At 35.6% G+C, this 25,131-nt stretch overlaps 1 protein-coding gene across 2 annotated transcripts in view; it reads left to right on the top strand.

Moving 5' to 3' along the window:
* INPP5A (inositol polyphosphate-5-phosphatase A) overlaps positions 1-25,131 on the top strand; it is a 299,141-nt gene that overhangs the window by 146,984 nt on the left and 127,026 nt on the right. For both annotated transcript variants that reach the window (XM_063307365.1, XM_063307366.1), the window contains exons 5-6: positions 13,172-13,235; positions 16,489-16,592. In XM_063307365.1, coding sequence (XP_063163435.1) covers positions 13,172-13,235; positions 16,489-16,592 — 168 coding nt within the window. The remainder of the gene's footprint in view (positions 1-13,171; positions 13,236-16,488; positions 16,593-25,131) is intronic.

Below are 25,131 nucleotides of genomic sequence, written 5' to 3' on the forward strand. Positions count from 1 at the left end.
CTTTGTAGTGTTGTTTGTTTTGTAGTGTTCAGGTTATACTATTGTGTTTGATCATCTACACTGAATTGCCAGATCATAGTCTCTATAGTCTTAATATTAGTAATGAGTACTATATTTATAATTAGATCTTAAACGTTTTTTAATTTTGTGTAAGTAACCCTTCTTACCCTAATCTGTTATTTTATACCTTAAATTCTAATTCCTGTAATTTCATAAACAGTAGTCTATGATGCCAGTGCAGTTCTTATGACATGAAATCTATGAGAAGGTGGTGCAATATATCCTAGATCGTTTAATCTGCATTTTAGTCTATTTTTATTCATTTATTTTATGCTGCTCTGTTTTGTTGCTTATACTATATTGCCATAACTTAGTCTTTAGAGTTTTAATATTAATAGTAAGTGCAATTCTAATAGTTAGACCTTAGTGTTACAAAGTTTTCTATGTTAGTTATCTCTATAACTTTTGTTATAATTTAAAGTATATTATTCTATACCTCAAATTCTTAGTCCTGGAATGTTTTATATTGGTCTGCAGCTGAAATAAAGATGATGACTGAGAGCTGGAGGTAGAATACGCTTTTAAAGCTCACATATGTAAAAATATTGCCTGCATTTAGTAAATTAGCATGTTAGGAGGTGGGATGTTAGTTTAGAGAAGGATTAAAAATATGATCACTCACACACAATTTTTTCTGTAGTGGGAAGATACTAACCAGAATTCTCTGTCCACTCCCTATCTACTCACTATACAAAATGAGCAGCTGAGCTCTTTTTAAAATGCTATGTTGATGTACAAGTTCTAGAGCAGCATGTGTCTTTCCAGCGTAATGGGTACTGTAGGGAGAGCTGCAGTGGAGACCCCACATCAGTTTCAAACTTGCAAAGTGGTTGTGACACAGAAAAGAATGGTGCTGCCTCAACATTCACAGCTGCCTCAACAACAGACGACTGGGCTAGAGACAGAAAAGAAAGACCCTAGTGTTCAGTAATATGAATGGGAAAGGAAGGACAGAACTCAAATGCGGCCAGCATTTCCAGAATTATGCAATAAATGACTGTCATTTTAATCAGAAAGCTGAACTGGAAGCAAATCTTTCTCCAAGGACCATCAGTCATTGAGGCTACTGGAACCCCTATAGCTTATTTACTTCATCCTGAAGTTTATGCAATTACTGTAAAAGTAATGATCTAAAGACCTGAAGAATCTGGATGCCTGTAGACACTAGTTCCTACAAACATCAAAATATATAAATAGCCAGTGAATTCTACTAATCCAGTATGATACCACTTTTCAGCTTGGTATACTAAATTGTTTTGGATTATAAACACACAATGAAAGCTAGAGAAACCTGCAGTATAGGGCGCTAATTAGATTAGGAAACTAAGAATTTAAATTTCTACTCAAGAATTTAAATCTCTACTCAAACATGAAGCTTACTGGGTGACTTTAAATCAGTCACTCTTTTTCAGAGTAATTTACCTCATGGTATAGCCAAGAATACGGGACGCGGTGGCGCTGCGGGTTAAACCGCTGAGCTGCCGATCGGAAGGTCGGCGGTTCGAAACCGCGCGGTGGGGTGAGCTCCCGTTGCTCATCCCAGCTCCTGCTCACCTAGCAGTTCGAAAACATGCAAATGTGAGTAGATCAATAGGTACCGCTTCGGCGGGAAGGTAACGGCGTTCCGTGTCGTCATGCTGGCCACATGACCCGGAAGTGTCTACGGACAACGCCGGCTCTAAGGCTTAGAAACGGAGATGAGCACCGCCCCCTAGAGTCGGACATGACTGGACTTTACGTCAAGGGAAACCTTTACCTTTTATAGCCGAGAAATGAATGGAGCAACAATTCAATAAGTTATTCATTGTTCTCAGGAAGAAAGGTTTCAAGATGTAATATCTAATACATATTTTCATAGTAGTTTGTTGCATTACTGTTAAAATTATTAAAAATCAGTTTAATAATATGATTCCATCTTGATGCTGTTATAAGAATAGTCATAGCATCAATTTTAACTCATTAATTTATTGAATAAATTTTCAAATCATATGATCAGGCTATGCAGTGAGAGTATTTTGGAGATGAATTTTCCATAAGCCAAGCATTAAAATGAAATACCAATGAACGCTTCAATAGTATGTTAAAATTATGTAGTTTAAAAAAAAAGGCAAGAGGGTTCTTTTTCTTACCATTTTCATTTTTTATTTGAAGTATGTTGTGATATGTATCTTAAATCATTACAATAGCTTTTCTCTTATATATGGAATATGATATGATGGTGTTGGGTTTGTTTTTTAAAAAAATACAAACTTTTTAATGAATGTTTGTATTACTATTACTAATGTTATATGGCTGTCCATATAACATAAATGTTCCACAGGTAGATGAAAAAATGAAGGATAAAGTATAATATTGAAATGCATAATAATAATTAAAGTAATCAAGCAAAACAAGTACCATTCAACATATATCTTTTGGTTGTGAAAATACAATTAATTAAAAGATAGATAAAATGAAAACTACTTTCACACCAAAAGATTTAACTAAAAAGTGGAGAGAGCTAGATAATGTGCAGGAATTGAGATTCATGGGTATTGGTTTCCCAATGGCCCCAAATCTCTCTCAGCAATCTGTTAACATTACATCCTGTTAGACTCTAGTTTGAATATTACTTCATAATATTAATGTTAGCTTGTGATAATGTCAAATTAACATGCATCTCCCACTGCAAGATCCATTGCAAAATTGGCATTGCTGTGTGAGCAGGGCATACTGGAATTCATGTTTCCTATACAGAGATTGGGATTTTAAAAAAAAAACTATACGTGATTTTTTTTCTTTGACTGCTAAGCTGCTGTCCCAATTTTGAAATTTCCCTCTTGACATGGTGTTGTGAGTTTGCTGTTCAAGTCAGAAATCTAAAGCCAGTTACAATGGTGAAACCTTTGAATTTGAAAGTTTGTGAACCCTTTTGAATTTTCAGTGTTTCTGCATAAATATGATCTAAAATGTGATCCATTTTCCACACAGTCCTAAAACTAGATAAAAAGAACCCAATTAAACAAATGAATAAAAAATATTATACGTGTTCATTTATTTATTGAGGAAAATAATCCAAAGCTACATGTTTGTGTGTGGCAAAAGTATGTGCACTTTTGCTTTCAGTAACTGGTGTGCTCCTATGGTGGTAAAATGTACCCCCACACACCCACACACATGTGAGCTGCATTCACTACCAATCCATGAGATGTGGGGGGGCATACATGTGAACTGCTTGAAGTGCCCTTGTAAGAAAACATCCACAGCAAACTGAATTGGCCCAGAGTAGTAACAGGGGGAAGAATCAGTCAGGAAACTGTGGCCCAGTAAACCCAGTAAATAGCTGCTATGCTGACCTAGTAGGAAGAGGTAAATAATGAGAAGGTCACCCACATAGGTTTACTTAAAACATTCCAATGTCATGCTGTAATTTACACTTTGCCTGTCTTTTTCTTTGTCTTGTCTTTGAAAAGTAGTAGGCCAAAGGTATATAAGCTGCAGTTCTGCAAAGCAGGCCCAAACCATGACACTGTCACCACTGTTTCACAGATGGGATAAGGTTCTTATGCTGGAATTTAGTGTTTCTCTTTCACCAAACATAACGCTTTTCATTCAAGCCAAAAAGTTCTATTTTGGTCTCATCGGTCCACGGAACATTCTTCCAATAGCGTTCTGGCTTATTCACTTGGTGTTTTGCAAACTCTAGATGGGCAGCAATGTTCTTTGGAGAGTAGTGGCTTTCCCCTTGCAACCCTGCCACACATGCAGTTCAGTGACCTACTGATGAACACTGGCATTCGCCAATGCAAGAGAGGCCTTTAGTTTCTTAAACGTTATCCTGGGGTTCTTGGAGATCTTCTGGAGTATTACATGCTTTAGTTTTGGTGTGCATCTTGGTTGGTCGACCACTCTTGGGGAGGGTAACAATAATGCTGAATTGCCTCTGTTTGTACACGATCTGCCTGACAGTGGACCATTGGAGTCCAAACTGTTTGAAAATACTTCTATAAGTTTTCCCAGCCTCAAGAGCACCAAGAACTGTTTTTCGGAGGTCCTCAGAAATGTCCTTTGTTGAAGCCATAAAACACTTCCATGTCCCTGTGTTGTAAAGATCAGACTTTGATAGTAAATACCCAGAATTTTGTTCTTTAAATAAGGCAGGACCTCCCACACTAATACCTGATTATCATTCCATTGATTGAAACACCTGATGTTTAATTTCCCCTTCAAATGAAGTGATAATCCTAGAGGTTCGCATACTTTTGCCACACACAAATATGTAGCTTAGGACCATTTTCCTCAATAAATAAATAAACAAGTATAATGTTTTTGACTCATTTGTTTAATTGGGTTCTCTTTATCTAGTTTTAGGACTTGTGTGGAGAACAGATCACATTTTATGTCATATTTATGCAGAAATATTGAAAATTCAAAGGGATTCACAAACTTTAAAGCACAACTGTAGAACAGGCTGAATAATTTCATGTTTCAAACCTACTGATTGTAAATAAACTTAGTTCTCCACTTTTTCCCACTGTTTGAACCTTAATCTAGCATTCTTTGCTTGCTATTTTCATTAGAACATTTAGGGCAAGTTTTACCAAGGTAGGATATGGGGGGATACAGGATCCTGGAGAATGAGGAACACCCCCCCAGCAGCAATATCCATATTCCACTTTTTCCTCCCAGATGACTACCTGCCAAGTCTGTGGTAACTTGGCTACTAATTCATAACCTCACTTTATTAGCCTACACTTTGTGTATTGTCAAATTGCTTTGATTAGCCCTGAGCCTTGATAAATGTGTAGTCTATGATTAAATAAGCCATGCAATATTGCCAAATGTGTTCCTCAGACCACAAGTATCCTATGTCCCCCATATCCCAGTTTGCCATTTTCAACAGAACATTGAGGACAATAATTAGTAATCAGATTTAGATTCAAGGATTGGGAAGAAAAAAGAATAAATCTTGTATGTCCATTTTAATTATTGTATGACAAAGAGAGCATTTTGATAATGTGTAAAACCTTCAGGGCTGATGTCCTTGAAATAATTGGTTCTTTGGTACAAACCTTTGTACACTTTTAAAAGGCTGTCTTGTTACACTCTTGTTTATCTTTGTTATGGTGATTTAAAAACTTTAACAAGTTTATTAATTCTGAAAAATTTATTGTAGACAAACACAAGATATTATTAAGTTGCTATTGTCAAAGCATTTTGCCTCACTGCCAGAATGGCTTGTCCTCTACTTTGGCAGACACAGAAACATTCATTTTGTTTCCTAATTAGAAGAACTGCAACCCAAAGCTATGACAGAGTTCAGCTCCTCTATGTACAGCATGCCAGGTTCCATAGTGCAAGCTTTATAAAATTCTCCTTAATTCAGGACAGAATATCATTAACTTTGTAAATGGATGAATACAATGGACAAGCAATTTAATTAACTTCTAACATTGAACATTGGATGGGAGACAAAATGAAATTATGCACATATTTCTCATTCAGGCAGTCAACCTTGAAGCAAGCTTGATTGTACTGGGTCAGGCAGGGGGATAGCTCTGTCCAATTGTTTCGTGTTTAGTCTTAGAATATGAAATTTGTTACTTTGTAAATCAATCACCCCTTATTCCAAGGCAGCTTACAAAAAAATCTAGAAATACAGAGCAACATCCAATGACTCTGACATGCTAAATACCCATTTTTGCCACATGCTACCTTTCGGATTGAGAGTTGACCAGGATGATACTAAACGAAATGGGCAATAATGTCTTTCCAACAAATTGAATTTGCTCTCACTGAGTCTATTATGGAAGAAGAGATCTATGAAATATTAAATTGATCCAAGGCTTAGTTTCAGTTTAATTAGTATTTAAAGACAAGGAAGCAGAGGAGGTGTGGTTTTTAACTTCAGACAGTTTTTAATGGAAAAATACTAAAGGTTATGGTAGTTTCATACCTCTAAAAAGTCTATTCTGTAACAAATGGCAGAACAGGTTTTCTGTACCTCAGCCCAAATATTTTTCTAAAAAAAACATGGAATTAAGTTACATATTGTGTATAGATAAATCTTTTTTTAATTATTTTCATGTTCAAAAGTTAACCAGAAACCTGACACGAAAATAACTTTTGGGATATCTGTCTGAACTGTTTTAATTTATTGTGAAATGTAATTAGAAAATGAAGCAACATTTCAATATCTTTAATTGGGAAGAGTCGGAGCCACATAAGCTTTAAAAAAATGTTTAGAAGCTATCTAAGAATTTTCTTTTTTAAAAGGTGGGTTTTACCTAGTACTGACAGGAAAAATAAGTTGTTACCTCTGGTACCCACATTGAAAAGCCACTAACCATTTCAGTCATCAAGATCATTTACAGAAGAGGCCTCTAAAGAAGAAAGCAGCTTCTTGGCTATTTCATACAAAATAGCTTTAAGGATCTAAATACAATCTGAATCCAGGAACAGATTAAAAGCCAATTTATTTATTTTAAAACTAGCAAAATACATTCTGGGTGAACAAATATATGGCAAGATTTTAATTCTACAGGAACTCATCTATTAAGAGTAAGCCTCATTGAACTTATTCAGACTTACTTCTGAGTAAAATGTATAAGATTGTGCTCTATATGGTATAAATGTTGAACCACAACTGCCTGACAGTATGCCAGTCTCTTAGATTTCATACCTTTAAAGGTAATCATGCTTTCAATTCTAGTTTGGAAAGAGGTGTTGGGAGAGAGAACTGTTCTCTATAAACCCTATCATTTACAATCAGTGAGAAATCCTGCTCTATGTACATTGTGGGAACATAATCCAAATGCATATGCTTATTTATGATTTGATTTGTGTTTCTTCATATCAGTTGAAATCATTGATACCATATTTTGATACTAGATGTGCTCACAAAGAGTAAATAAGAATGTACTATTGATAATAACTTTTCGGCTAACTTGCTCAGATCTAAAATAATACATACACAATTGTATCAAAAACGCAGTTGACAAGGATGGTACAAAACATCAGATGTGAATAATTCTGTTCCTGATTTTCAGGTACACATTTCTATATATTACGTTTTGTGTAATAGAAGGAGACCAGTGATAAACCAGTTAACAGATTGCCTTGTTGCAGTTACCAGACTCAGGAGCTTAAGAAATGTGTGGAGAGTGGATTTATATTGATCTCTTAGAATTTGCAGTCTTTTTTGAAGAGATAGATACTTGGAAAACATAGCATCTTCAGAAAATTTGTAGCAAATTTTGAATTACCAAAAGAGAACAGTAAAGTCAAATGGACCTTGGTCCCCTATCCTGACACTCATTGATGCCTTAATATCTGCATCACAGATTTAGTTTTTAGAGTGCACAGAACTTGTATGTTGACAACTAATTTGCCTGGATGCCAGGTCTTGGGATCACACTGATGTGTTGTTAAAGAGTTAATAATACAAATAATTAGATTCTTTTTGTTAACGTTCCAGATGCCTGCATATCAGATAGACAAGGCCTGATGTGAAAACAAAACACAATAGCATTTTAATGCTATGTACTTTGGCTGATAAGGCTAATGCAAGGAATGATAAATTGGTGGACACCTAATTTGTCTGCAGATAAAAGTGATAGATTATTTTTTAATGAGTTGATTTGTGTACCCAGTTTTTCCACTTAGAATAGACATTCACTACTATCCAGGGAACCAAAGACACTTTAATTGATAACATGAGATTATTAAGAACCATAATTTCTTCTTTGACTTTCTTTTTAGATCTTTTCTCTAATCTTGACCTCTAGTACCTGGAGTTACTTCAATATCATATTGATCAGTTGATAGGAGATGGTCTGATTTAGTCTATATTTCAAAACTTCTATAAGACTATTACGTCACTTAAACTAGATGAATTGGAGAATATTAAAATATGTTTTCATATACTTCTAAATATAAGTGAAAACTTAATTTCTTTCATTTGCATCTACATTAGGCCATTAAGAATACAAAAGACCCAGTCTAAGATTTTTTTAATAAGTTATGTCTAATAGCAATGATCCATTATATTTCAGTACAAAAGAGCCCAACGAACTATTAAAAAAAACCCAAATAACAAAAGAGTGCTTTTATATAAAAATGTTGTCATGCTGTCTGGAGTGATTGCAACTCCTTATTTGCTGCTGCCCTTTGGACTGAAATATGGCAGCTAATTCACTATATTTTTCTAATAGAAAAATAAGTGCTCTCGACAGTCAGGTTTATAAATATGTAAAAAAAGAAATCCTTTTAATTGTTTTTGGTCAAACAGGCAGGTAATCAATAATAACAGACGTGACAAACATACTGGTGAAATGCACTGTACTCAAAAGGACTGGCAAGAGATAAGGACTTCCTGTCAGCAGGGACCTATTCTAATTAATATTCAGATGCTGTCATTTGCAGTGACAAATGTATTGCTTGAGTTATATTGATGCAGTGGATTCATCACTGAAAAAGTTAGGTTGAACTTTGACTTTAAATATTCATTAGAGCTAATTATGGATTATATGACTTCATGAATTACATTTTCCCAGTTGTCATTGGCCATTTATTCTACACGTATTTAAAGCACATTTCGTAATTACAGTATTAGCTGTAAGACGTTCAGTGAGTAGCGTGGCAAATGTTTGCTCTGTGTGATAATTATTTAAATGTTTTAAGTACTTCCATGTAGTTGTTAAGTTTGCACAAGTGAAATGACACACATCACAGCATCTAATTAACAATTACATAAACATTATGGTTTATACAGTCTGTATTTTTTTTTTTAAAAAAAGTAGTGGTTTCATATTTAGACAATATCAGAATTATTAGTTAGGATTTTGATATATTTTTTATTTTTTATATTATTTCATTGAATCAGAATGTTGACTGAAAATTGATTTTGAGTTGAATTGAACAATAAACCAAATAGTAATTTATTTGGCAAGGGTACTTTGCATTAATAAAGCATTTCAATACTGCTCAGAAGCAGTTTGTAGATTGATGTACAATATATGGTATTTTATCTGAAATATGTACCTTGGCATAGAAATATCCCTCTCTGTTCATGAGAAGTTGTGCATATTGATTTCATTAGGAATATGTACACAAGAGAGCCAGTTTGGTGTAGTAGTTAAGGCACCAGGCTAGAATCTGGGAGACCGTAAGTTCTAGTCCTGCCTTAGGCATGAAACCAGCTGGGTGATCTTGGACCACTCATTTTTGCTCAGCCCTGGGAAGGAGCTAATGGAAAATCACTTCTGAAAATCTGCCAGGAGTCAACACTGACTCAAAGGCAGCCCCCCAAAATAAACAAATATGTACACAAATCTATTTCCTTCACTGATGGGCATTAGCAGGGAGTTGAGCCTCCAACAGTATTCATACTGCTGTGCCACAAAGAAATTGTGGCAGCATGTATTTAATAAATGAAGAGGTTTAGAGATAATAAGACCAATTCAGTGAAATTGACTTGAAAAAACTAAATTTGATAATCTTCAACCATTTTGGAACATTTACAACAGCCTTTCTCAACTTTTTGACCCTGGAGGAACTCTTGAAATATTTTTTAGGCCTCAGGGAACCCCTGCGCATTCAGGCTCAAATATAGGCCAGAAGTTACAAAATTATATGAGGCTTAGGTTACATTGTCACAGACACCTTTGCTGACACGAAGCATTTCCAAATATTGTTCCTTCTGTGCAATGTTAATCGGTATTGTCTAGCCATTCAAACTGATTACATTTCAAATAAGCTCCTCCTTAGTTGTGTTTCTTGATACCATGTCAACTTTATTGTTTCTTCACATGTTAGCAAATATCCACAGTATTGAATATTAGTGCTTTAACGGTGTAGCATGGTGACTAAGCTTTAACACACCTTGCAATCTCTACCTCCCAATATTGTGCTTGTGATGTTGCATCAGAAAAAGCATTAGCAAATACAATCTGTGTTGAGGAGACTAGTCCATATATTATGCATAAACGCCTCCTGAAGAGCAATACTGACATGATTTGGAGCCTCTGTAGGGTCATCATTGCAAGTAAGGTTGAAAGGGGCAAGATCAGACACGAAAGAAGCTATTGAAACAAATGAACTTGGAGAAAAGATGATTCGGAAGGGAGTAACAGTGGTACATATTGTCCCTTTATCTGTTTAATTTATACCTGAAATATAAAAATTAAACATTGGAAGATCTAACAGCTTCAGTCAAAAGTGCAGATGAAAACACTACCAACATGAGATAATGAGGCATTACCACTTTATCAATTGAAAATAAGGAAGATTTAGTAGAGTTCAATATGAATGTAAAAATGAAAAGAGAAAAATCTGGATTAATATCGAAGACAAAGCTAATAGAATACCTGCTTTTGAGTGGTCCGTGACCAAAGCAAAACACACATTTTGTCTGGATACAGACAGAGAAGACAGAATGGGAAGATGTGGTTTGAAGGGGGAATAAGAGTAGGGAAAAGCCAAGGATATCAGCAGTGGTCTCTGAGGGAAGGAAGGACACTGGGAAAATCAAGCTGAGTGAGCCAGTGGGATATGCCACGCTGAGACCTGCCTTAGGCTGAATTGCAACCAGTAGGAGAAAACTTTTCCAACAGTTTTATAAGCATGGTCATAGATTAACAGATAATACTAGAGCTGCAGGCTGTAAATTAGAGAAAATATCTTTTGCCTGTAACTCATAGCTGTGGCTTAAATACAGCCAAAGAGAGCAGATCTGGTTGTAGCCCAGTGGTTTGAATTGTTGCGGTCTGCAATATCCACTCCAAGTGTGGTAAGCCAAAATCCATTTGCAGGGCAAGGAGTCAGGAGTAACCAAAAATGAGAGGCCAGAGAAACACAGGCCAATGATAGAGACTTGATTCTAACAGTGGGAGGGAGCCTGCAGGGGTGCTCTTACAGTTTGAAGCCTTGCCTGATTATTGATGCCTTCTCTCAAGTAAACATGTTGATCTTCACTGCTCAGTCCTCCTTGGCCATGGGTTTATTTTAGGGATTGGCAGTCTCCCAAATTCAAGATCAAATTCCTTGTTCTCTGAATCAGCAGTTCTCTGTGTTGGGCCTGAGTCATTCTTCGGTGGCTGACAGCTGTTGACTCTCAAACTCCAGGCTTGAGAGTCTGCCTAGTTTTCTTCTTTAGCCTCAAAATCAGAGTCCATAATATTTGGGGGTCCTGCTCCTTGCTGCTGAGTCAATCACAGTAAATGACAGGCACATCAGCAGTAGTTCCAGCTGAGCATACTTCTCATGAGAGCAAGACACAGTGGTCTGTCTGGGTTTCAAACAAATGGTATTTTCCATGTCATGTACGCCCATAATCAGAACAGTTCAGCAATTATCTTTTATTATCTATTAAGACCACTCCTAGTAATTCCTAAATAAAACTCAGATAGATTCCTTATTAGAAGCAGATTCTCTAATTTAAATTATCTAGTTTAAAAAGAGGCTGGTGCTCTGGCTTCTCTAATGCCCAATACCTACACTTTACAATTTATTTGCCACTTTACAATCTTTTGTGTTCACCTGGGATATTTTTATGTAACCAGGCATTTTAATCTGCGTTAATTGTTTAGTCTGTCTAGCAGTTTTTTTTCCCCTGCTTAAATAAAAACTGTCCACAAACCAGGAGAAAAATGGTTTATCTGCCTCTGTTTATTTGAAAATCTAGTATTCTGATGAGTAGAAGCAGATCAGGCCTTGCCGTCCATCGGGAGAAGCAACTTGCTTCAAGGGGCATCAAATGAGGAGGTGGTGTATTCAGGTGCTGGGATGAGGGAGCTGCTTTTTGGGTTGCATTTTAGGCAATAAACTGATTTGGGTCCATACCTGGCAGAAGGTCTGCAAGTTTTCAATTAGACAGCTCAGCTCTACCTCTGTGCCTTTGTCAGTGAATTCCAGAATGCAGAAGCAGTTTGGAAGAACAGACCTTATATACTACCGATCCTGCCCTGTATATTTTCTGAATGGCTGTTTTCAGTTTCAAGGAAAATTCAACTACTAGTTTGGGTGATTTTGCACACAGACAAGGGAAGACAACCTTTGTTCTTTACAGTAGACAGAAAAATGTCTTCAGTTAATGAAGCAGTGGAATGCCAGGAACTGAACATTGAACCTATTTATGATTTATTAATTACTCAGGTGGTGATGGGGATATAAAATCTGTGCCTGTAAATATGTGTAGGCACACATCTCAAGTTTTTCCACAGGGTATAAGTGATAATGGGAAGAGATTAATACTTTTAATGAAAGGAATGGTTTATTTTTTTGACTCTTCAACTAAAAAACCAACTCAGTAGTGAGAAGACAGGGACGCCCTTCTGGCAGAGCCGAGTTTTGGCTGACTGATTGCTGCATTATGTATGAGAAGCTTCATATCTTGGGATGGAACATTTGCTGATTTGTCAAAAACGCAAACATGAGGTCCTGCTCGTCTTCTTGACACATTAGTTCATCCAACAGAAAACACTGTCACACATTTTTAATTGATGAGTACCCTGCTGTGTGACCCAGCAGCTTGCTTTGGTTACTATTACTGTCTTATTATTGTTATATTGTTATTATGCATTTATTCGCTCAGGAGAAAAGTACAAAGAAGTAGCAGTCATTCATAAAAGAACTCCCAAGAATAACTATTTTCTGGAAGGACAGATTGAGGGTGTTTTTTTTTAAAGAAATAAATATTGTATAAGATAAAAAGGCTGAAATCTAATATAATTTTTATTTGCAATTAATAAAAAGCAGGAGATAACACCAGTAATATTCCAATGATAGACTGACTTTTACCTTTTTCAGAATCATAATAATAATTCTTTAAATAGCAATATTCTGGAAGGGCTTATTCTTGCATAAATAAATATATTTATTCCTACCATACATTCACATAAAGAAAATTCCTATAAGTGTGCTTTTGTAACTACACAGTTTGCTTAGGGATCAGCATTTAAGGTGGCACAAAAATGGCAATAGAATAAGAATCTAAACAACAGTCTTTGTGGGTGTCCCATAACGACATACTGTATACCTCAAGAATTAGTTGATTTATTCCAGTTTTTATTGGTTTATGGGATTTTATTTTTTTATATGTTGCTGAATTCGTTTTCATTTTTGTTTTCCACAGGCACTGGGCAGCTTTTACTTTCTACATGAATCCTTGAAAAATATTTACCAATTTGACTTTAAAGGTAAGAAAGACAACATGGCTTCAATCCTATACACATTCACTATGCAAGTAACTCCCATTTAATTTAGCGATGCTCTTGACTAAAAAATGTTTGGAGGGTTATATTATTAATTTCTCATGTTAGAGGGAGCATTCTCCTTAGCTTTTTAAGACTGCTTTCATACACTGAGATCAGCAAATACGAGTCTGCCACTTATGTACTCTTGACAGCTCTAGCCAATTCTGGTCTTCTGCTCACTGTATCTTCACAATAGGCACATTTGGAGAGTTGAGATGATAACATAGGCCAGTATGATATAGTATTGAAGGTGTTGGATTTATGTCACTCATCAGCCATGGAATCTCATTGGGTGACTTTGGACTGTCACTGTCCCTTAGGGTGGCCATTGTGGAGAAAGTTAGAGGAGGGACTTCCTGAGCTCTTGGAAGAAAGAGGACTATAAATATAATGAAAAAAAGGAGCATTCCCACAAAATCGCTGCCAGAAAAATAGCTTTTACCATGCTAGGCAGAATAAGTCACAAAACCTGCCTATTTACAAGAAGGCACTGTGATGAACTTGTCCCTAGCCACCACATTTGAACCCCTAGTATGTTCTCCAGTAGCCACTCTCCTTTGCCCGTCAGGAGACAGATGGGCACACTCCCAAACTGTACCACCATTAGGTACAGTTACAGACCTTTTTTTTTCCTATAGAACATTTATGGAGCCTGCATGAGACGGAAAGCATTCCTATACATAAAGATTCTGGCTGGCAGTTTGTTTTGCAGCATGCCAGCTGTAATTTTTCATATTAAAATATTTTAAAATATAAAGTAAAGCTGTGGTGTGTCAGGTGCTAAAGGATTGCTTCTAGGCATATTAGTTCTCAAAGGCTGTCTATTTCTGGTGTAGTGAGTTGTGTGTATGTGAGAGAAAGAGAGAGAATTTGGTGCATTGCTTAAGGTGCTGGCCTAGAAACCAGGACATTGTGAGTTCTAGGCCTCCCTTTGGCAGAGAAAAGCCAGCTGAATGACTTTGGGCCAGTCACTCTCTCTTAGCCTATCCCACCTCATAAGGGTTGTTGTTGTGGGGAAAATAGGAGGCAGGAGTATTAGGTATGCTCGCCACCTTGAGTTGAGCAAATATAAAAAAGGCAAGATAAAAATATAATAAAATAATAAGAATAAGAATAATGATATGCAATGATATGTTGGTTGCATTCACATTTATTTATTTATTTATTTTTCAAATTTCTGTCACCCATCTCCCCCCAAAAGGGGAACATTTTACATCTTTAAGTTAAAGAAGCCTGTATTTACAGTGATCACCTAAAATACAGTAGATATTGAAAAGCAAAAGATATTTTGCCCCTCCTGGAGCATTATTTGTATGCTAAATGTTTTATGAAGGAAGGTTCATTGACTTACTATAGTCACCAGAAAAAGGTTTATAAGTGGCAATGGCAATATTATTAAAGCACAAATAACTATACAGAATGAATAATTTTGGCAGACTTTTGCATTTGGTCAAATGATTTGTTCACTCTAATTTATTGTGTACTTTCTCTGAGAACCTCCAAGTGGTTTGGATGGTTTCTCCTTCTCCAATAATGGTATTCCTATGAAGTTGATAGAGAACTAACCAAAGGAGATCATGCTTTGAGGGAAGTACTGTTACTCAGTGGACATGCAGGAGTTTCCACGTTTAATCTTTGGCATCTGCATTAAATAGATCAGGCAGTGATAGGTCAGGCTTTTTCTTGAGTTCCTTTAGACATTAAAGTTTACAGGCTGTGTCCAGTGTTGCCAATGTGCTTCAAGGCTGAGTCATGATCTCTCTGGCACTTTGCCCCAGTCCAATCCTGACCATGACAACATACTGGCTCTTGACATCAGAAAGGCAAATGTTAATAAAACTTGTATTTCATTTATCTTTTCATATGTACACTATATAATCACAACTTTGTTACATTAGTATGACAGCTTAAGTAATGCTTTTTCCAATATTTGGAATAACTTTGATCGTTTTAAAAACCATCTGGGTTTTGGTAAATGACTGCTCTGATTTCAGTATAAAAATCTCCTAAATTTCTTTTAGCTTGTTGTGACAGGTCACATTCATTCTATACCTTTGTACCACATTTACCAGAGACATAATTGAAATTGTAGGTGAACTAATTGTCTCAATTATTCAGTTTCATTATTCTTGTTCTTATCCAAGATGAATTACCCCTCTTCTTGTTTTGTGGGAGGTGGGGTGGGGGAAGGAAAGCTATATTCATTAAAGAATAGCAGTTCTGTAAGTATTGCATTTCAAAGCATAACAGCTATATAGCGTTCCATTTATCTTTTTTTAATGATGATCAAGTAAAATGTCAAAGACACCTCAAAGCATGTTTTATTTCTGAAATAAAGTAATGTAAATTGCAGGTGTGGTGCGGGTACTTTTTAATGAGAGGTTAATTTGTCCATTCATTTTTTTCCAAATGTAACAATTTAACGTTTGCTAAGCAATAATATGGATTATTTTTAATGAAGTCAATTGTGGACACATCTGATAAATGAACTTAAGTTTTAGCTTCATTCTGGATTTTTTTCTTGATTATACCCACCACCAACTTCAACCTTCACTTGACTGCAATTTATTTTGGGTTAAATCCTTCATTTCTCCTTGTCCTCACCAAAATGGATCCATTGAGCATTAGAATCTGTTTTACAGTATGCACAACTGCAACGTCATTGAATTAATCCTCTCGAAAACAGAATACACAAATACTTAAGAAGAATGAGAATCCAGTGTTAATACAGAAGTACTGTAGAACATGGAAGTTTATACATGGAGAATTCCATGTTAAAGAAGAAATTTAAACCCTTGGTTATATCAGCTAATACTAGGAACAAAAGAATGCCTGAACCTAATTCAAGCATATTGGGGAAACATGATAAATTAATGTGAATATTAGTCTAGCAAAAAGGAATACACTATTGTCCACTGGGGAATATGTGCATCTTGTGTGTAGTATTGTAGAAATATGTTATTAATCTAACAGCATTTATCTCTGACAATGTAAAATGCAAAACAAGAATTATTTCATTCTGATTACTTTTTTCAGCACAGGTTTCAACTGAATTTCTGTGGAGCAGGGACAGCTTAATTTGTTTGCTTGGATGTTTGTTATTACTTACCAGTTTCATAAAGCCCTATATTTATTTTCCTTCTACTGGGCATATTAAAACCTGGTAATGTTCTAAATCTGTCTTATTTCTTCTCAGCTAAGAAGTACAAAAAGGTTACGGGGAAAGAGATCTATTCAGATACATTAGAAAGTACACCTATGCTGGAAAAAGAAAAGTTCCCACAGGATTATTTCCCTGAGGTAAATATAGACAAATAGTAATTTTTGAAAATCAAGGGTGTGTTTATAATTTTAGTTGCTTTGTTCATTTGATTGGAATCATTCTTGAATTCTGGATCTAAAGTAAAGTATAGTTCTACCAGTGATTTTTTCCCCCTTTTGTTTACTAAAATCTTTTTGAACCTCTTTGGGGATAACTTTTTATCCTTAAACAGTACAACAGTATAATAATAGTAAAGCTTAATATGTGTTATGTGCCCTTAACATTACTTATTTATAGTCATTAATAAAAATCAAATCAAAATGAAAAAGTTCTAAATGTTCTTTTAAAAAAAAATAAGATGCCACACATAATTCTTGATGGAGAGAATTCCGCAAGATGCTCTCTCTGGTCTTGTTCAGTCTGACATCTCTTATCACTGAGTCAAAATGCAAAGGTACTGGAGCGGCTTTTAAAGTTTGGCCAGGCTCATATTGAGTATCTCCAAATGACTTAGTTTCAAAATGTCTAGATCCTTGAAGGTCAAACCATCACTACAGTGTTTTTTACTTTAAAACTATTTTAAAATAGGCAACTATTGTAACTGGCACAACATTTATGAGACGTGCTCAGACCTTTTGGCTGTCACATTCTGAACCCAGATATTTCTGACTCTGTCCGTTCAAAGCATGTTACAGTAATCTAATCTAGGTATAATAAGAATATGTGTCACTGAATTATGATTCAGCCAAGCGAGCCAAATAAGGTTAATCAATTGGGAAAAATATTTGGCATAATGGTGACTTATCTGGCTTTCTGATGCAGGGGCATCTATGTGTGTATGTGTTTCTATTATCAAACACTTCATCCAGATTAATTCAAATATATACATAAGAAATATATTAATAAACCTAGTTCTTCTGAATATTTGTGGCCAATCAATACAGGTTTCAGTAAGACAACTTCCATTGTGTATGGGACTGGTACACTAAAGAACAATCATCAGAATTTATGCAAATTGTAGACATTTTACATTCTTACTTGAAAAAAAATGACTTTCAACTTCACATTACTATATATTGACACCATCTTTTAATGTACCATTTATGTTCTTTTAGGGGGTGTATTGCCCTTAGTCTAAGACTGATTTCTTTTTATTACTGCTGCTTAAGGGTGATCTAAAATTAATTACAATGATTGAGGCATAATGCAATTCAAAATAATTACAGCCCACTGCATATAAAAGTAACAAAACTTTCTGTGCTGATTTATTGCTTCTCTTGGCTGTGCATGAGTCTCAAATGATGCCTCTGGGAGTAACACTCCAGATAATGTTAGGTCATTTTTAAAAAGCAGATTTGTGTAGTCTATCAGGACTGAGTAATTTTTCCCCCCTTCCATAGTGAGAAATTGGTTGTTATCATAGATCACCGATACTGCTCAAAGCTCTTGTGAAAGATGAATTAATTTCACTAATGCTTTAATGTAAACCTTTCACGGAGAAGGCTGTATGGTGATAACCTTACTGCAGTCTCTCCTTTCTCAATGATGATTTATGTTGTCTTTTAGTAGATGAAACTGCCTGTATTCACAATCTGTCTCCTGGCTAAAGGAATCTTATTAACAGGAAAACTGGAGAGAGACTTAATATTGTATAAGGTGAAAGATGCTGAACTCACTTCTTGTGGCAAAAAGATGCCATATTCTAAAATCTAGATAACACATTATTGATGGTAACAGATAAACTTGCAGTATTTTGATATTTAATGTTTACTTGCAAGATGGTTCTGATTTCCTGAGAAAGATCACTGTTTGGAAGTGTCTAGTCAGGGCAAGTAGCAGTACTGAGGATTTTGATTAGAGAATGTGTTGCTATTTGAATACTTCAGTGATACTGTTTCTTCAGAGCTATCTTCAGTAAGCATATAGTCCAAAGGTACATGCCTATACAATTGTGTTACACATGAATCTTAAAGGTAGTTCACCAGCATAGTAGTTTCAATAATTTAAGTCTCTGTTATTGTGTTGTTAGGACTATTCTTCGAACGAGGAAAGAATTATCTAATTATTTTGAGTATTAATTTAAACAGGGACTCTCTTGTTAGCACTCATTCCATGCCTGAATCAAAAGCTTCTTATCCTATTAGACTGTTTTCCTTCCTGCCTTCCACAGAGTTTGTTGTCATTGGAAATAAAATAGTAAATGAATACCAGATGCAGAAACGGAAAGCATAATGCAGAGATCACTTCTCATATCAAAGAACCACAAAAATGTTTATTAGATTTATATCCCCCACCCCCTTTCCTTCAGGAGCTCCAAGCAGCATACGTAACACTCTCTCCTGTTTTTCCTCACAACAATCCTGTGAGGACAGTTGGGCCTGTAATCATCCTGTGAGCTTCCATGGCTGAGGGGGGACTAGAACCTGGGTCTCCCTGCTTCTAGACACACTTGTTCTAAAAAAAATCACTTTAAAAATGTCCAAAATCTGTCAAGGTCACATGAGATTAAAGAAACGTCATGAGATTTTCTGGGTTAGAATGCTGAAATTCCAGATTTGGCAATCTTGTGAAATTTCAGCCTTTTGTGAAAAATATTATTCAGTTGTTTTATATGCATCCATAGCATATAAACATACGATGCCCTGCTGAAAAATTTGCCAACCGCAGAAAAATGATATAGGACACAGCTACAATGTTTCGGACCATCTCCTATAATGTCCTACATTTGTCCATAAACTGGCTGAATTTTATGGGTGTTATAATCCAAAATTCTAGTTTACTTGTGAATCCTAAACCTTCAGAGTAAGATTCTTAGTTTTACACTTTCAAAACTGTAATTTTAAAAAAATGAATTCAAAATTAAATTGAATTCATTTTGCTTTGCTAAAAGCAATACTGTTGCTGTTTTTGCAGAGCATTCATTATCGTTTTAATAGAACCACCTTAAAACTATAGTGAATTTTGTCAGAGCAGCTACTGGAATTCAAGTAATTCCTTATGAAATTGCATTGATAAGAATTGCATTGATGAGAAGTGCTTTGCTAAGCAAATTAAAAATGGTTCAGTTAGTATTGTTTGTGTTTCTCTGACTAGAATAACTATGTATTCTAGTCAGAAACTGTGTTCTCGTAGGAGCTGCCAAATTACAACTCCTTCCATCTTTCATTACTGGCTATATTGGATGGGGTTCCTTCTATGGACACTGCTCTAGATTAGTAGCTTGCAAGTTATTTTGCAGGTCCATTATCAGTGCTGCTGAAAATACTCTGTATTAACATAATTTTTAGCAAATGGCTTGTTGGGGGATTTGGCCTTTTTAGGAAAAAATTACCCTGTCTTTGGGAAAGGGGCAAGATAATTATTGCTTCTTGGTATTTCATTGTATTTAGCATTTTAAAAGAGACTAGCATTTCTACCTTAATTGAATCAGATGACATGCAGAATTAATATTAAGTGTAATCCAATTGAAAACTGAAACAACAAATCGATTACATTTTCATTTCCAGTTAATTGGCACTGGAGACAAGAACAGCAATATTGTGTTTCGTTTTATACAATTGTAAAATATCAAGTAAGGAGGCTTCCAGTGGGAATGGTGGACTGAATGGCTGTGCCCACTGGTTCAGCAGGTGGAGCTGACAACACAGTAACTTTTTGGGGGCTCAGGCAGGTTTTCCTGAAGCCCAGAAACGTTCTCCGGATCAAAGAGAATACCTGGAATCATCCCATCTGTCCTCTGGACAGCTGCTTGCAGCCAGATCGCAAACAGAGTTTTGTGTTCAACTGGTAAGAGCCAGCTGGGAGGCGGGGACTTCATCACTTTCCAAGCCGTGCTGTAGCCTTAAAGAGACACTAAGACCAGCCACCCCATTTCTAAATCACCAATTTGTATTTTTTTTTAAGTATATGTACCCCAAGAGAGGTTTTCTACAGTGAGGAGAAGCTGGTTCACTTGGTGCTTCATGTTATTTTTGGGATTACTTTAAAAAAAAATTCTTTTAAGTTTTGGATTTTGTTTTCTTTCCAAAGGAAATTCCAAAGATTGAGAGTAAATAATTATCTTCCTGTTATTATTTTTGTATTAAATTTAAAGATATTAGCATTTTCCTATACGTTGAATTGGCTGATTTGAACCTTCAGCTTTCTCTTTTCACTTTCCCTTGAGAACTGTCTGCTATCTCACTCTCCCTTTATGTAAACACACTTTGGAGCTCTTTCATATCTTCGACTTTCGCTGGTTAAGCTCCTAGGGGGTGCCATAATCTACTGCGTGAGACATGGAGGATTTCAAACAGATTCTTTCTAACTTTCACCAGATTTTAAAAAGATTTCCTCTGACTTTTATCAAGCTTTTATGCAAGATATCCAGGACATTGTGGAAAATATGAGATCTAAAATTGTCCTAACAGCCAGGAACCACGCTGAGACAAGGAATTGGTCTCTAGTGTTTTATTACTGCTACATAACAGAGAATCCTAACAAACTGAAGAAGCGTGGAAAAACCCAGACATATAAACCCCAAAGACTAAGGCGGGCCCGATCTGTGTCTCTTTGAATGGCCACCTAATTCCTCAGTACTATGCATGCGCTTTACAGCCTGGATGGGAGCCCCCTGCTCGCCATCCTCACTCATGACAGAAATGTGCCATCAGGTTGGGGATGTGGTGGATGAAACTGAGGAATTTAAGAGCGATAGAAAGGTTTTTTTTAAGACTGAGATTGGGATTTTTATCAAGATGCTGGATGAAGATTGGATAATGGAGTTGGAGAAATCTAAAGGAGATAGTGATCTGCAAGCCATCTCCTGGTGGAATGCCATGAAAAGAACCTGGAATCTTTAAGGGGGTCAGTTGGGCTAATTGATTCTTTCCAGGGAAAGCTCTGTGCACATTGTGGGGATATGTAACTGCTTTGGTTATTTTGAAGTGGGATAAGGGTTGAAGAATGTTCATCTGGTTTGCTTTAAGGATTTGATTGATGCTATTTGCCTTTAAAGAGTTGGATTTACTGTTTTGAATTGGCTTTATTTTGGGGGTTTATTTAGATTGGGATTATTAAAATTTTTGTATTATTAAGTATAATAGCAGACAACTTATGTGCTTTTTAATTTAATTCTTATTATAGTAGACAGAACTATATAGAATAGTGGTAGGAAGGGAATAATTAAATTGTTTTATTTTTTGGAGGGGAGAAAGATGTTTAAGAGGTTTATATGAACTTTTTTCCTTTATTTTAATATAAGGGGGAAGAGTAACTGTACTTAGTGATTTTTATTATGTGTTAAAGTGGAATGACTTATAGAAATAATGTGGTGTTTTGGTTTAATATATAGTAAGAGATTGATTATGGAAATTTTTGTATATTCTTGCTGTTAAAAGTCAGAAGCTACATCTTTTTGTAAATTTGAAAAAAATTTCTCTTGTGTTTCCACACTTTTTTAGTTTTTTTCTTTGTAGTTGTTTTGTTTTGTTTTGTTTTTTTGTAGTTCTTATTCTTCTCTTGCTAAAATTTACTGTAAAATATCAAGTAAGGATAAGTCTTCACAGTTGAAACGATTCAACATTGATAGTATATAAACTAAATGTTTTGTAGGTATGATTTAGTTTATTTTTTTAAAAGAATTTATTAAGTTTCAAGCAACGATACTTTGGTTTCTCTTCAGATCATATAAATCTTTCACCTTTTATAAAAATCACTAAATACTGTTGCTCCCTCTCCTTATATTAAAAGAAAAGATATAAAGATATAAAAGACACCTCTTAATCAACTCCTCCCAAAGATAACATTTATTTAATTATTTCCTTCCTACTACTATTCTATACATTCCTGTCTACTACTGTATAATAAAGATGAAATTAAAAAACATATAAATTGTCTGCCATTATACTTGATAATACAACAATTTTAATAATCTTAATCATATCAAACCCAAAACCAAACATTTACTATTTTTTATTATACTTAATCCAAATTGTTAAAGATAAATGAAATCAGCCAAACCCTAAAAGCAATCCAGATAAATATTCTTAAAACCTTATCCCACTTCAAAATAAACCAGAGTATTTAAATATAGCCACAATACGCACAGAGCTTTTTTCTTTAAAAAAATCAAACAGCCCAACTGCCCCCCTCAAAAACTCCAACTTCTCTTCAAGAGACTTCCCATACATAATAGCCGCTTCTTTTCCATGGCATTCCATCAGAAAATCCATTTCACTTATGGCTTGCAACTCGATCTCTCCCTTTAATTTCTTCAAGTCGTCTATCTGATCTTCATCCAGCATTTCAACAGAAGTCCTGATCTCACTCTTAAAAGAAACATTTCTGTCGCTGTTAAATTCCTCAGTTTCCTCTACAACATCCCCAACCGGATGACACATTTTAGACCTCTTCTTTTCCACAATATCCTGAATGCCTTGCATAAAAACTGGACAGGAATCAGAAAGAATCTGTTTAAAATCTTGGTGAAAGTCAGAGAAAGTCTGCTTAAACTCTTCCATGTCTCAAGCAGTAGGTTATGGCACCCCCTAGGAGCTTAACCAGCGAAAGTAGAAGATACGAACGAATTCTGGAATGTGTTTTCACAAGTGAAAGTGAGATAACAGACAGTTCTCCAGGGACAGTAGAAGCAGAAAACTGAAAGTTCAAAGCAGCCAATTCAACATGTAGGAAAATGCTAATATCTTCAAATTTAGTACAAAAATAATAACAGGGAGACAATTACTTACTCTCAATCCTCCTTAATATTTCGATGGAAAACATTATTAAAGAATTTTTAAAAAATTAATCTCAGAAATAACGATAAGCTCCAAGAGAACTTGCTTCTCCTTGCTGTAGAAAGCCTCTCTTAGGGTACACGTACTTAAAAGAAATATAAATTGGGTGATTTATAAATGGGGTGGACGGTCTTAGTGTCCCTTTAAGGCTACAGTGCGGCTTGGAAATGGTGACGTCCCAGCTTCCCAGCTGCTCTTACCCGTCGAGCACAAACGCTGCCAGTTTCTGATAAGCCATTTGTTTAGGGTTTGAAATAAACCCCAGCTGGCATAGACAGACATGTATAGATATTAGCAGTTCTTTTCACCATTCAGTGTTATGACGGATGGGACATCTTTGGACTGGGAGTGATCACAGTCCCTTCTGGGATGGAAACTTCTGTAACTTTCCCTGTCTTTCCATGAATAGAACTGGAAAGCACTTTGTTGATACATAACATATGGCCACCCCAGGATCATCAAAGAACATTAGTATTTGGTTAATGGACTTCAACTATGCTTGATAATTCATTAGAGAGCAGACCCAGCCTTGGAGATTCATGTTAAAATGCTGGTTGAAAATGAACAGAAAAGAACTTCGTCTTGAAAACAACCATATCACATATTTAGTTGATTCATTTTTAAGTGTATTTATGATGTAGTCCAGTGCAGGTGAGAGTAGCTAAAGATTGTAAAATGACCATGACTAGTAACAGCAAAAGCAAAGAAGATGCTTCATCTTCAAAACCTTTGTCACAAATGCAGACTGTCTTATATCACTGCAAATAAACATTAGTACTAGACCAAGCTTTTAATAGTCAACAAAATATTCATTTGAAGCCTTTCTTTGTCAAGAAGCTTCTGGTGTGGAATAACTGAAGTTTTACTGTTGTTTGGTGCATGCGTGTTTGTGTGTGTGTGTATTTTGTGTATATATTGCATACACACACACACACACACATAGATAGATAGATACACACACACATACAGTGTGTGTGTGTGTGTGTGTGTTTATATAATGACAGTTGAACAGTTCATGAAGGGGTCTCTACTAGGTCAGGTCATCCCCTCTGGAGAACACAGGACTATAAACTGCACTAGCAGGCATCTTGATAGTCAAAGGGATGGTTTACAAGGACACAAGAGAGTCTGCCAGGAAGGAAGAAGCAGTCAGACTTAATTGTGGAAACAATTCAGCTTGCGTTGTTCTGGATTCAGGCTTTAGCTATTATTAGGTTGAAGCCAATAAAAATTAAAACTTGCTGCAATTGGTATCTTTGTTACAAAATCACTCCAATAAATTCATGATTTGCTTTTCATAAACTTGGAAATCTTTTCTCTGTGCCAGCTCAAGCATGCTTGCCATGAATTGATTTGTTCATGGGATGGAAGATCGCTTATCTTGATGTATGCCACACTATAGATATCTTTGCTTGTTCAGTCCTATGGAAAGAGATTGGCTTAGCTCATTTCTTTTTTCCAAATATCTGTATTACTTTATAATTTAGGAAAATTTACAAGGGAAGACATTTCTTTATAAGTTGCACCAATATAGTGTGACAGTGAGTGGCACATATAAAGAGGATATCAGTTTGTTCATAATTTATAAAAATAACTTTTTTCTGAGCAATTAAAATAGTTTAGGTGGTTAAATAAAAATATCAAATTGTTATTAGGGTAATTGTCTTAACATGTTCATTTGAACAGAGGACACTGCTTATGGGTATAACCCACTGATTTTTGAAGAGGAAAAATCTGATAGAAAGGTGGAGCAGCTATGCTAATTCTCATTTGAAAGCAAACAGATGACCTAGTTTGATCC

The sequence above is a fragment of the Candoia aspera genome, chromosome 6, assembly GCF_035149785.1.
Source record: "Candoia aspera isolate rCanAsp1 chromosome 6, rCanAsp1.hap2, whole genome shotgun sequence".
Classification (NCBI taxonomy): domain Eukaryota; kingdom Metazoa; phylum Chordata; class Lepidosauria; order Squamata; family Boidae; genus Candoia; species Candoia aspera.